The 15,166-nt window shown below is 40.1% G+C and overlaps 1 protein-coding gene across 1 annotated transcript in view; it reads left to right on the forward strand.

Moving 5' to 3' along the window:
* Positions 1-14,407, forward strand: part of LOC102870788 (bile salt sulfotransferase-like) — a 28,611-nt gene extending 14,204 nt beyond the window's left edge. The window contains exons 4-6 of the mRNA XM_006901842.1: positions 9,540-9,634; positions 10,713-10,893; positions 14,292-14,407. Of these exons, the coding sequence (XP_006901904.1) occupies positions 9,540-9,634; positions 10,713-10,893; positions 14,292-14,407 (392 nt within the window). The remainder of the gene's footprint in view (positions 1-9,539; positions 9,635-10,712; positions 10,894-14,291) is intronic.
* The last annotated feature ends 759 nt before the right edge of the window (positions 14,408-15,166 follow it).

A 15,166-nucleotide genomic window follows, 5' to 3' on the forward strand; every position in this document is an offset into this window, starting at 1 on the left:
ACAATCTCAATCTCTTCACCATCCATCCTGATGCTGCCAATTGGTTCAGTGGTGAGAATCTTTGTCTTCTTGACATTGAGCCTCAATCCATATTGTAGGATAAGTTAAATTCAACTTGCATTCTATTAACTGTTACATTTCTGTAAACATAGTTATGTCAAAATAAAGCTTAAAAAAAGAAAAAAAAGACTTGCTACCATCTTGAAATACAGACTACAATGTTATAAAACTAGAACTCAACAACAAGAAGATAAAGGAGAAAACATCATGCACTCAGAAGCTCAATACCACTCTACTTGATCATAATTGGGTAGTAGAAGAAATGAAAAATGAAATTAAGAAGTTTCTTGAAACAAATGAGTATGAAAATACAATATCTTTTTTTTTTTTACGTGTACCGTCAAATCAGGTCTGACTGGTACAGGAGGAGATTGTCCCTCCTTCTCCAGCAGAGCATCTGGTGGATTTGAACCGCCTACCTCTGGGATTGCAGTGCAGCGTCTTCCCACTAGGCCACCAGAGCTCCCTGAAAATACAATATCTTAACACATCAAAGATCAAGGTGAGCTTACAGCAATAAACACATCAAAAGGAAAGAAAAAGCAAAAATCGACTCTTCAACTCAGTACCTCAAAAAAATTAGAATAGGAAGGTCTTGGGGCGCCGGATCTCTGATGTGTGCTCTAAGGGTTAGCTCTGAACCCGAGTAGGCATAAAGCTTAAACAAGCTGAAGGAGATGTTAAGGGAGATAAAGCCAAGGTGAAGGACGAGCCACAGAGGAGATCTGCAAGGTTATCTGCTAAACCTGCTACTCCGAAGGCAGAGCCTAAGCCTAAAAAGGCCCCTGCAAAGGTGAGTGGAAGGGAGAGAAAGTACCCAAAGGGAAAAAGGGGAAGGCTGATGCTGGCAAGGATGGAAATAACCCTGCAGAAAACGGAGACGCCAAAACAGACCAGGCACAGAAAGCTGAAGGTGCTGGAGATGCCAAGTGAAGTGTGTGCATTTTTGATAACTGTGTACAGTTTGAAATACTATTTTTTATCAAGTTTTATAAAAATGCAGAATTTTGTTTTACTTTTTTTTAAGCTATGTTGTTAGCACACAGAACACTTCATTGTTTTTTGGGGAAGGGGCAAATGTCACTAATAGTATGTCTCTGAAGCTGGATTGACGTGAATGAAAACACCTTCTAGCTTTTGAGAGCCTTCCTCTTGGTTGTCAGGAGGAGACATTCTCTGGTGTTGAGACACATTAGCCAACTTGGCACAAATGCCTTGCGGTGTGGAAAAACAAAAATCTGTTTTTTATGTCCTCTTCTCCCTCTGCCTTCAGCATAGACTCGACTTCCATAAATCCAGAGACCTTTTGGACCTGATCCCCCCGAGAAATTGATTACCATTTTGTCAGGCAATCTGCACTTTTCCAGTGACATCTGAGCAGCATTCCTCAAAAGAGCACTGTTTATTTTTTTTTCCTTTTAAAGATTGTGGGTCTTAAGATTGGTAATTCTGCCATTTTTTTTTTTTCATTTTTCTGAAAGTCAGGGTCAGCTTGTGAAAAGTTGTTGAACAACATGCTAAATGTGAAATGTCAACCCTCACTCTAAACTTTCCCTGTTCAGAGCATCAAATGAAGATTTCATTGGGTTTTATAGTGGTTTTCTGATTTTGGTAGTCCATTGAAGAAGGGAGTTTGAAAGTTGTTGTATACTGTTAAAGATTGTCTGCCCATGTCCTGCCTGAAATACCATGATTGTTTATGAAAAGTATCTTTAATAAAGCTGGATACAGTTTGGCTTGGAAAAAAAAATTAGAATAAGAAAAGCAAGCCAACATCACAACTTCTTAAAGAAAGGAAATTGTAAGAATAAGGGAAGACATAATTGGAATAGAGAACAGAAGGACAATTGAAACTATCAACAAGACCTGGAGATGATTCTTCCAAAGTGTCAATAAAATCTACAAACCATTGGAACATCTAACAAAAGGAAAGACAAAAAGAATTTAAATAGGAAATTAAATGGGTAACATCACAACAGAACCATGCATGGTTCTATTGTTCAAACTGGCTTTCACAGGCCATTACCCTTGAAATTGTGCTTTGAAGTCCCACGTGGCTAGATAAGAATATACAAATAGAATGTGTTGGCCTAGCTTTGCACAGTGGTGATATCGTAGCCAATGAGGTTTACCCTAGGCGCGATTATTGCTAATTGAAAACTTTTCCCAATACCCCGCAGTGACGACTTGAAATATAGTTGGCATTGGCAAAAAAAAAAGAATGTGTTGGCTTACCCACAAGGAGATTTGCTAATTTCAACCTTCCAGTATGTTTAAATTGAGTAGATTCAGTAGCAAAAATTTGGAGATATCACTGTTAAGTGCTGTTGAGTTGCCTGCGACTGGTAGAGACCCTCTGTACAGTAGCCCTAAACCCTGCTCTACCCTGTGCCAACCTCACTGTCTCTGACACACCCACCCTGATTATCCCAGTCACTGAATCAATACATCTCATAGAGGGTCTTCCTCTCCTGTGCCGTCCTTCCATCCTCCCAAGCATGACATCACAAGGACTGGTCCCTCCTTGCAACATGTCCAGAGTATGCCAGAGGAAGCTTCAGAATTGTTGCCTCCAAAGAGCAGCCTGGTTTAAGTCTCTCAAGGATGAACTTCTTAGTTTTCTTAGCAGTCCATGGTAGATTCAATATATGTGCTCTGCCCTCTACCAATCGCACTGTCTCCGACACACCCACCCTGACTACCCCAGTCACTGAATCAATTCATCTCATCCAGGGTCTTCTCCTGCGCTGTCCCTCCACCCTCCCAAGCATGATGTCCCTCTCCAAGGACCTGTTCCTTCTTACAACACGTCCGAATTATGTCAGACGAAGCCTCAGAATCCTTGCTTCCAAGGAGCAGTAATTTCTATTATTTTTATTCTTTCTTCCCCCTCTATCTCTTTGCTACTGTACACACACAAAACCTATGTATACTAGCAAAGAGATAGAAAAAGAAAAAGAAAGAACAAAAAGAATAGAAATTATAATAACCAAGTACAAGTTGAAATACTTAGGAACAAATCTAACTAAAGAAATACTTAGGAACAAATCTAACTAAAGAAATACTTAGGAACAAATCTAACTAAAGACACAAAAGACCTCAGTAAAGAAAACTATAAATACATTACTTCAAGAGACAAAAAGAAGTCTAGGAAGAATGTATCATGGTCACGGCTAAAAAGACTCACTATTGTGAAAATGACAATTCTACCAAAAGCAATCTACTTATTTCAATGCAATTCCAATACAGATACTGCTGAAACCAATCTTCAAGGAGATAAAAAAGAAAATTCCCTATTTTGTCTGAAAAGGAAAGAGATACTGAGTAAGCAAAGTTCTATTGAAAAATAAAAATAAAGTAAGTGGTGCCATGCTCCTTGATAACAAAACCTACTAAACAGTTATTGTAATCAAAACAGCAAGATACTGTTACTGCAACAGTCACACCAATAGGATAGAATCGGGAAATCCAGAAACCAACTAATCTTTGACAAAGAGATTAAATAGATTAAGTGGGAAAATAACAGCCTCTTTAACAAGCGGCGTTGGCAAAATTAGATATTCATCTACGAAAATGGAAATAAGATTTACATCTTACACCATACACAAAAAAGAATTCAAAGTGGATCAGGGCTCTCGGGGTGAAACAAAAGACCTATAAAAATTACCAGAAAAAGAAAATGGGAACAAATCTAGGAGCCCTAATTCAGGGCACACATAGCTTTCAAACAACCAAAAATTCACAACTGTTGTTGTGTTATTGTCATGTGCCATCGAGTCGCTTGCGACTCATAGCGACCCTATGTACAAGAGCTCTAAATGCTGTTCTATCCTGTGCCAACCTAGCCGTCTCAAATGCACTTATTCCCACCGCTCCAGTCACAGAATCGATCCATCTCACCAAAGGTCTTCCTCTCCTTCGCTTCCCCTCCACTCTGCCAAACATGATGTCCCTCTCCAAGGACCAGTCCCTCCTTGCAACATGCCCAAAGTATGTCCGACGAAGCTTCAGAATCCTTGACTCCAAGGAGCATTCTGGCTTCACCCTTTCCAGGACAAACCTGTTTGTTCTCCTAGCAGTCCATAGTATATTCAACACTCTTCTCCAGCACCACAGCTCAAAGGCATCAATCCTCTTTCTATCAGCCCTATTCACTGTCCAACTCTCTAATGCATAGCACATAACTGTGAAGACTATAGCTCAGATCAGGCACACCTTAGTCTCCAGTCTGACATCGTTGCTCTTCAGTACTCTTGAGAGGTCCCTCACAGCCGACTTTCCCAATGCAATTCGTCTCCTGATTTCCTGGCTGCTGTTACCAAGAGCGTTGACTAGGAAAGGATAAAATAGATAAATGGGACTTTCTAAAAATTAAATCCTTGTGTGCATTAAAAAAATCTTCTGCAGCAATGAATGAAAACCCTAAATCTCTGTAAATGTTCATTAAAACTAATAAAATTTAATAATAATTTAAAAAATCTTCTACAAAAGAGTAAAAAGAAATCCACAGACTGGGGGCGGGGGTGGAAATTAGGAAATGACATATCTAACACAGATATTATATGTCTATACACAGATAGTGTACACAGAAAACCCTTTAAAATGTATTTAATACACCAGCACCTCAACAAGAAAAAGACAAACCACCGAATTACAAAACGGGTAGAAGATTTGAAATATTCTTCACTAAAGAACATATTCAGATGGCCAATAAACATGTGAAGAAATGCTCAAAATCTCTAGCTATTGTTGTTTACCGTTGAGTTGGAAATAACCCATAGGTGACCCTCTGTCAGGCTTACAAAGGCAACTCATTGCACGAGAAATTACCCATCTTTCTCCCATGGAGCAGCTGGTGGATTTGAACCACACGCCTTCAGGATTGCAGGCCAGCTTCTCACGACTAGGCAACCAGAACTCACCACTCTAGCTAATGTTTGCTATATGCCATCGAGTCACCTGTAAATCATAGCAACCCTGTGTACAACAGCTCTGAACCCTGTTCTATCTTGAGTCAATTTCATTCTCTCTGACACCCCTACACCCATCTCCCCAGTCATGGAGTCAATCCATCTCATCCAGGGTCTTCTTCTCTTGCACTGTCCCTCCACCCTTCCAAAGCATGATGTCCCTCTCCAAAATCTGATCTTTCCTGGAATCACACTCAAAGGATGTCAGACAGAGCTTCAGAATCCTTGCCTTTAAGGAGCATCCTGGTTTCACCCTCTCTAGGGTGAATCTGTTCTCTTAGCAGTCCATAGTACATGCAATACTCTTCTCCGATAGCATAACTCAATGTCATTGATTCTCCTATCCTGTCTAGTCATTGTCCAGCTTTCGGATAAATTGCAAGTCATTGCAAAGACTATGCCCTGGATCAGGTGGACTTTGGTCTGCAGACTGACATCATTGTTCTTTAGTACTCAGGAGAGGTCCATGACAGCAGACTTTCCCAGTGCAATTGGTCCTTTGATTTCCTGGCTGCGGGCACCAAAAGTGTTGATTGTGGAGCCAAACAAACTGAAGCTATTAACAATCTCAGTCTCTTCTCATGATGCTGCCAATTGGGCCAGTGGTGAAAAGTCTTGTTTTCTTGATGTTTAACTTCAATTCATACTGAAGGCTGTTGCAGTCCTTGACCTTCTGCAGCAAATGCTTCAGGTCCTCCTCAGTTTTGCCAAGCAAGGTTGCATAACGCAGGTTGTTGATGACTCTTCCTCCAATCCCGATGCCACATTCCTCCTCATAAAGTCCAGGCAGCTGGATGATCTGTTCCACATATAGATTGAAAACGTATGGAGATAGGATGCATCCCTGGTGTACTTCTTACCTTATTTGAACCATGCTGAGATTCTTTGCTCTGTTCTGATGACCTGATCCAAGCATAGGTTTTTCTGGGATTCCCATTCTTTTCAAAGTTAACTACAGTTTGCTGTGATCCACACAGTCAGATACCTTTGCAGAGTCAATGAAACACAGATAGACAGTCTTCTGGGTTTTAGAGAGATGCAGATGAAAACAAAAGTGAGATATCACCTCATTCTAGAAACAGCGGCAAAATTCAACAGGACAGTAAACAACAAATCCTGGCAATGATGCAGAGAGAAAGGTTACTTTATGCACTACTGGGTGGGAATGCAAAAGAGTACTGCCATTATGAAAGATAGTCTGGCATTTCCTCATCAAGTTGAAAATAGAAATGCCATACGATACAGCTATGCCACTACTGGGTATCTACCCTAAAGAAATAAGTGGTGACACAGCAGATGTACGCACACCCACGTTTTTATGCAGCGTCAATCACAACAGCAGAGAGACAGAAGCTGCCCGAGTGCCTATCAACCAATGAATAAATAAACTGTTGTACTTCGCACAGGAGTTATGCAGCATTGAAAACCAGTGTACCACTCGTGAAACACTACACAACATTGTTGCAGACTGAGGTTTACTTACGTCTTTTTATAATTATTAATAATGAGACAGATAGCCAGCGATGAGATAAAACAGAGCATAAAAACAAGGGGCCAGCAGTTCTCGACTGAAGGGCCGACCCAAGCTTCCCTGTAACTTTTTTGAAAATTATCAGGAAGTAAATCACAAAGACAATTCAATGCAAATGAAGCCAAGCTCTTTCTATTGAAAACCTTCTCTTTGACTCAGGAGGGAGGGGTCAGCAAATGCAAGGATCTGGTAAACCCTCAAGGCTTGCCTTAATGCTTCAGGGTGAATTCCATCCTGAAATAGCATTCAGTTTATTACAAATATTTCGTTTTGGTTTCCCATACAACATAGAGGATTACGCTGAGTGAAAGAACTCAGTCACAAAAGAATAAATACTGGACAAAACCACTGCTATAAAAACAGGATGGGTCTGGGAAGTGGGGTGGTGAGGTTGTTGTTTTGTTGTTGTTGTTGTTGTTATGTGCCGTTGAGTCACCTGCGACTCATAGTGACCCTATGTACAATAGCCCTAAACTCCGCTCTGTCTCTGACACTCCCATCCCGATTAACCCAGTCACTGAATCAATCCTCCTCATAGAAGGCCTTCCCCTCCTGCACTGTCCCACCACCCTCCCAAGCATGATGTCCCTCTCCAAGGACCGGTCTCTCCTCACAACATGTCCAAAGTATGTTAGACGGAGCCTCAGAATCCTTGCCTCCAAGGAGCCATCCGGTTTAACCCTTTCCAGAACAAATCTGTTTGTTTTCCTAGCAGTCCATGGTATTCTCAATTTTTTGGTGGTGAGGTAGTGGTGGAAAAAAACAGGAAAAGGATGGAGAGAGAATTCTAGTATCGAAATAGGTGAAGGAAAGGCCTATCTGAAATCAGTGGATAATTAGACACTATGTGTTACAATCAACAATCTGGGACAAGATTTATACTGTGGATTAAACGGAGGTGGGAGAAAAAAAATAATAATAAATCAGAGAAGCTGGGTGAAGGGAATAATAATATATAATAAGAATGTGTTCAGACACTGTGATCAAGTTAACTGCATCAACTAGTAATTATTGCCTATGAAGGATTGCTGGGGAAAAAAACTAATGGGATTTATAAAATTGCAATAAAATGAATTTTTTTAAATGAACCTGAGATTTGCAGATTACACCGCATAGCTCTCTGAGCGTGAAGGCTTTTTGAAGTATTTATTGACGGAGGTCAAAAACTATAGCCTTTAAATATGGATTATACCTCAATACAGAGAAAACAAGAATCATCATAATTGGATCCATTAACGACAAGATGTTGCCAAGGATTTAGTTTTGTTTGTATCCGCAATCAACATCCCTAAGAAGCACTCAAATCATTAAACCAGAGTGCATTGGATAAATCTGCTATTAAATATATCGAAAAAGCAAATTTGGATGAATTGTTGTTAGACGCCATCAAGTCGGATCTGGCTCACAGACCGGATCCCTGTCCTGTCTTGTTGGCACCACACAATCTTGGGCACATCCATTGCCGCAGTCACTGTGTCTGTCCACCTGGTCGAGGGTCTTCCTCTCCTTCACTGACCCTCCACCTTTCCAAGCATGATGTCCTTCTCCAAGGAACAGCCTTTCCTAGCAACATGCTCAAAGTACGTGAGACAAATTTTCACCATCCTTGCCTCCGAGGACCCTTCTGGCTGTGCCGTCTCCAAGACATAAAAGTATTCTTTTGACCGTCCGTTACTCTTCTCCAACACCACAGCTCAAAGGCATCAACTCTTCTCCTGTCATCCTTCTTCATTGTCCAACTCCCAACAGTATCGCAAGTGACTGATTGCAAAGACGATGGTCTGTATCAAGCGTGCCTTCGTCCTCAGAAAACATCACTGATCCTCAATAATTTTGAGAGTTAGGTATGCGTGAGCCAAGCTGTGTTTGTGTCAATCAGTCACCTGTATGAAAAAGGTGGAAATAAAAATGGAAGAAGAACGGTTACGTTTTCATTTTGGATGTCATTAAGGAGTAGTGAACACGTCATCGTTGTTGCTGTTCTTAGGTGCAAATGACCTTAAGAACAGCACATCTGAACCCTGTCCTAGTACGATGTGCCGTTCTTATCATGCCGGAGACATTGCAGCCCATGACTGCAGTCGTTATCTTAATCCATCTTTCTGAGGAGTTTAGTCTCCTTTGCTGACATTGCGCCAACCATGATGTCCCTCTCCAAGGAACAGCCTCTCCTATCAACACACCCAAAGTACATGAGGTGAAGTTTCACCCTCTTTGCCTCTAAAGAACACCCCAGCCACACCTTCTCTAAGACATACCTGTTTGTTCTTTTGGCGGTCCATGGGATGAGAATTCAGCCATCTTCTTCACCACCACAACTCAAAGACATCAATTCTTCTTCTACCATCCTTTTCTCATTGTCCAGTTCTTAGATGTATTATTGCTGCTGCTACTGCTGCTGTTGTTACATGCCATCCAGGCAACTAGAAAACAAGGCACACCTTAGTCTTTAACAGTTTAAAGGCTAAGAAAGACACTTCTGGAATACACCAGGGACTGTCAGAAAAGACACGAATCTGCCTTGGAGGAGATACAACTGGAATTCTACCTAGAACTGAAGAGAAAAAAGACTTTGCCTCGCTGACTTTTGACACATTTTCACAATGTTAACAGAATGTCTAGATTCTGAATAAATAAAAATAAAGAAAACGTAAAAGATCACAAAATAGAGTGAGTTCAAATGTAGCTGCTGCGTTTGCTAACTTGAGTCTCTTCCAAATCCCAAATACCATTTCTCACCCTCGTTATATGAGAAACTGTTGTTAAATATTTTATCTCATATGATGCAAAGAGCTTTGTCCTTGATGTGTTTACTACTGAATTTTATCTCTCATGAAACTGGGGGACAGGAAGGAAAAAAGTTTTCAGGACTTCTTTAATCTTCGAATACTTGTGGCATGCACAGGTAAGAAAGAGATAAGCAATTGGGGACCTATGTGACGCCAGATGTCCCCTTTTATCTGTCCACTTCTATGCAGTTATCTACGGATCATGGTTTGACCATATTCGTGACTGGCTCCAAATGCAAGGTAAAGAAAATTTCCTGGTAATATTCTATGAGGAGCTGAAGCAGGTAAGCAAAATGGTTCCTTTCTCAATCAGTTTCACAGTCGTGTCATTTTTCAGGCATTCTTCATTTTTCCATCTTCCATTTATATTATGCTGAAAATGAATACATTGCAACTTTTACTAATGAAATAATTTCTACGTGTATAATTTTCACTGATTACACTCTTCAACATATGCAAGCTTTGTTGCTATTATTTTTAATTTCACCACCTTTAATGTAAAGACTATGTCCTAAATTAATCCTTTGTTTCTTCTCCCTCTATTATCCATTATATCCACTAATAATTACTTTGTGATATATTAACACTGACAGTATTACACATATACGAATCGTGTAATTTTGATTTATTTGCAGCGGACTTATACCACTCACCACATGTGCTATCTTCTTTCATGTTGTGGAATAAATCAAGACCTTACGTGTCTTTTTGACTGAGTAGTATTCCATTGTACGTATTTATTATGTAGTGGGGGTTTTTTAAAAAATAAAATTTTCATTTTATACTGGTTTCCTTCATTTTTGTTTTTCAGTTGTGCTTTGCTTATTCAAGGTCTCTTTCTTCTCCAAATATATTTGACAAACTTTAATTCAGTCTCCTTGAAAAAGGAATTTGGTTTCTGTATCGGGATGGCTTTGAATTTGTAGATTGTTTTTGATAGGAATTGTCATTTTCACAATATTGAAGCTTCCTATTTATGAACAGGGAACATTTTGCCATTTAGGTAGGTCTTTAATTGTGCCTTGCAGAAATGTCCTGTAGTTTTCTTTGTACAGGTCGTTTCTGTCTATAGTTAGGTTCACTCCCAAGTATCTGATTTCTGAAGTGTTCTGCCCCCGTCACACTAGGTGATCAATGTGGTGTGTGTAGCCATTAGCTTCCTTCCTCCTTCTCATTTTTTCTAATGACCTTATTTTCTTTTCTCATCTTAACTTATTTTTATCCAGTTTTTCTCACTTTCCAGATTTGTACAACCAACTTGCTCTGTCCTTGTTCTTTTTTTGTTCCTTCTCCTCATCTTTATTCTTAACTGTGCTTGTGGATTTTATTTTCACATACTCTTTCTTGTGCTTTTTATTCTAGAACACAGCATCTACTGTTGAGAAGATTAGTCAATTCCTAGGCAAGCAACTAGGACCTGAGGAACTGAACTCAGTTTTAAAGAATATGTCTTTTGAGGTCATGAGCAGTAATAAAATGGCCAATTTTTCCATACTGCCAGAAGATATATTGGATCACAGCAAAGGACAATTGATGAGAAAAGGTAAGAGAGGGTTTTAGGACTATAAAATAGGAAATAAATGAGCAGCGGATAGCCCTGATTCCATAGATGCAATAACACAATATCCAAAGGAAGTATTGATCTTAAAAAAAATCACAAAGAGGTCATCATATCTTTGGAAGTTGAAGATTTGTGGAAAAGGAGCCCATCAGATGAATATCGTATCCCTCAGAGGCAATTCCCTAGCCCCTAACAAATTTCCGAGTGGCATTGATGATTAAGCATTCATTTACTGGCCATAATATTACCCATATGGACACACCCAGGAGCATCTTAAAGGGCAGGCCTGGTCATGTGCTTCCGAAAGCTCATAGCCTTGAAAACCTTGTGGAGGGAGCACAGCTACCATGTGACACAGAGGAGGGGACTGTGCACCCTGGCCACTGGGGAACTGCAACCAATGAACTTTCTTGATATCGTTCATCTCACAGATCCCTGTCGTACCGTCTTTTCAAATAGTTCCTCTCACCAACGGTGGCGTGGTCCCACCCATGTACAGTAGTAAGCCTCTCTCTGTCACTTTGATACCAGGAATGTTCACTGCTCCAAGGAAAAAGGTGAATATCATTTTTTCTGTAGTGATTAAAAGCAGAAGAGATACACATGACGTTCGTGTATGCTATTTCTCTCTCTAGTGTTATGACTTTTCTCTTTTTATTTATTGGTTTGCTTACAAGGTTTGTATACATTGTGTTTCATACAATCATTCTCACGCATTATTTTTTTCTAAAATAATCACATTGGACCTTGCCCATCATTACACTGTTGATAGATAGATAGATGATAGAAAGATAGATAGATAGATAGATAGATAGATAGATAGATAGATAGATAGATAGAGATGGAGAGACAGATGATACAGATACAATTTTTATTTTGTACTGGTTTACTTTCAAAGTTCATGATCAGTATTTTTCACACTGGATTTTTCTCTTTTTCCTTTCACCCATCAAATTGTATGACGCTATGATTAACCACCCCCGCCCATCCTCACCACTCTCGTCCCAATCTCCTCCCCTCTGATCTTCATACACATACCCCGTCTTTTCACCCTGATCCTTTTCATTCCCCATCCCCCGTACCCACCAGTGTGCAACCCAGTGGTTTGCCCTTACCCATCGTTACCCCTCCACTCCCACACCCTCCCCCTTGAGTTCCCATACAGATTTTACTAGATTTCCTTCTATTTTTACAATAATGGTCTTGTGTAGCATGCTGAGTGAATGAACTCAGTTTCATAAAAACAAATATTGCTTTACTTTTTAAAAAAAAATTACTGTTGCTGTTCTATCTCGCAATCTCGGAACATTTGTTATTTTGACAATCTTAACATATACAGTTTGGTGACACCTACTACGTTCATTCTATCTTATAACCATCACTGGTATCCATTCCCAATTTTTCACACCAAGTTTAACACACTCACTCATTCCCTCTGCTGTAGCGTCAGAACTGACTCTTAGCGGACCCTTCACTCGATTTCTGAGACTGGAAATGACGTCTTTCTCCTACAGATTCATTGTTGGTTCCCATCACCACTTCCGACAGTCTGCACCACTGACATTCCTTAACAGAAGCTCAGTGTCATCTGAACACTGTGAATTCCCTTCCCTCCATTCCCCTCCACTTCTGCTAACCACACATCAACGTTGTCCTCTATACACTTCCTATTCTAAATATCTCATATGGTCATAATCGTAGTATGTCTTTCATTGTTATTGATGTTGTTGTTAGGTGCTGTCAAGTCGGTACAACTTATAGCAGCTTTATGAACAGCTGCCGTGAATCCTGTTCTAGCCTGTGCCATCTTCATCATCTCTGACACATTAGACCCTATTACTGACGTTACCATGTCAATCCATCTTATCGGGGATTCTCCTCTTCTTTGCTGACCCTCCACATTTTCAAACACGATGTCCCTTTCCAAGGAATAGCCTCACCCAGCTACATGTCCATAATGTCACCTGCAGGGTGGAAATTATAAGACTCTAGTACCTGCTTTCCCTCACAATCAACATTCTTGACACCAGCAGCCAGAAAAACAAAAGACAAATTGCATTAGGAAAATTTGCCATCAGGGACCTCTCCAGAGTGCTAAAAAGCAGTGATGTCAGTCTAGAAACTAAGGTTCACTTGATCTAGTCTTTGCAATTACTTTCTGTGCATCAGAGAGCTGGACAATAACTAAAGATGACAGAAGAAGAATTGATGCCTTTGAGTTGTGTGGTCCTGGAGAAGACTATTCAACATACCATGGATCCCTAAAAGAACAAACAGATCTGTCCTGGAGAAGGTGAAACCAAGTTATTCCTTGGAAGCAAGGATTTTGAAGCTCCATCTCACAGACTTTGAGCATGTTTCCAGGAGGGACCAGTCCTTGCAGAAGGACATTATGCTTGGAAAAGTGGAGGAACAGTGAAGAAAAGGAAGACCCTGGATGATACGGTTTGACACAGTAGCTGGGCTAACGAGGATAGGTGTGTCAGAGTCCATAAGACTGGCTCAGGACAGAGTAAGTTTCAACATGATTGTGCAGAGGGCTGCTATGAGCCACAGGTGACTCGACAGCACATCACAACAACAACAGTGCCTAATTTCATCTTTGATAAAGTTCCAAATAAAGAATTGATTTGAAAAATATAAAGTAACATACACGTATAAGAATCACCTGTATCATTTTCTGTCCCACGGTATCACTAAGAGTCACGTGTTTGAAATAGCCCTGTGGACAGATAGCAAACTTAACCCTCAAAGAGATTAACATCCGGAAGCTTGGTGTTAGAATTAATGGCAGTTTTACTCCTCAAAGAAGATTCTATTTTGCTGTGGTGGTTTGTTGCCACCCAGTCAACCATGACTCACACAGTTTCACGTAAAACACAATGAAATGCTGCCTTATTCTGTGCCATCGTTATTATCTGTTGGTTTTTTTTAATTTTTTTTATTATTATTTTTGTGTGAGTGTACGGTCAAATCAGATGTGACTGGTACAGGAGGAGATTGTCCCTCCTTCCCCGGCAGAGCATCTGGTGGATTCGAACCGTGCGCCTCTGGGATTGTAGTTGCAGTTCCTTGCCACTAGGCCACCAGAGCTCCCCATTATCTGTTATGTTTGAATTAATTGTTACAGCTATTGTGTCAATGCATCTCATAAGAGTTTCCTTTCTTTAGTGACATTCCATTTTACCAAACACGATCTACTCTCCTAATGAGTGATCCTTCTTGATGAGACACCAACAGAATTGAGTCTAGGTGCCTGAAATTCACAGCTCAGCACTTAGGAAAGGAAAGTGGAAGGGACAGTTAATGGAAAAGCTAAAATGAGGGGTTGAGATACCATTTCTAATTATTATCTGCTCTTATTTTTTTGCATTTCATAGGAGTCACTGGGGACTGGAAATGTCATTTCACGGTGGCACAGAATGAAGCTTTTGATAAGGTTTACCAGGAGAAGATGGCAAACTTTCCTCCAGGAAGCTTCCCTTGGGAGAAATGATCCAATATTTCTGAATCTGCAAAGAATATCGAGTCTTTGGCTGCTCTTATGCACGTTTCTCCTTAGATAGAGCAGTGGGCCACGGTATCCTGGGGCTTTACCTCAATATTGCAATCATACATTTGATAATTGAAAACTTCTAGATACTGTATTCCATTTTTAAAAATGGAGCAGTATTTGATTCATACAGAAGTAACATTTTAACATTCATGTGATTTTTATGTGGGTTAAGAGATGAAAGAAACTGGTTCGACCCCAGGTCTCGGCACCAAAAAAAAACAACCACAAAAAAAAGAAATGAAAGAAACTGCTTCACCATGCATGACTGAATTAATTTACTAAAGCACGAGGTGAGGTGTGGTGTTGCGTACATGGGTTCCGCTTCTTCTGTAAAGATTGCCATTGTACTTCTAACTCTATGTCTCAAAATTAATGATGATTCTTATTTAGGAAGTCCATTTCTGTAGTGGGAAAGGTTAATTCTTTGTCCAGAACTCAAATCCGTGCACCTATGTTCCAGGTAGAGACCCTTGGTGGTGCAAATTATTAAATGATTGACTAATAAAAGAAAATGTGTTTATATCCCACTACGCGCGCACACACACACACACACACACACACACACTAAAACAACCAAACAACAACACAAAAACCCAAAAAAGAAAATTTAGTGCTTCAGGCAGGCACATCCCGAGACAGTTTGATAACAGGTCTGGTGATCTATTGCTAAAACAAACTACAACCTTGGAAATCCTACAG

This window comes from Elephantulus edwardii, unplaced genomic scaffold (assembly GCF_000299155.1).
Source record: "Elephantulus edwardii isolate Elephantulus edwardi_28Jun2011 unplaced genomic scaffold, EleEdw1.0 scaffold00348, whole genome shotgun sequence".
In the NCBI taxonomy this organism is placed as follows: Eukaryota; Metazoa; Chordata; class Mammalia; order Macroscelidea; family Macroscelididae; genus Elephantulus; species Elephantulus edwardii.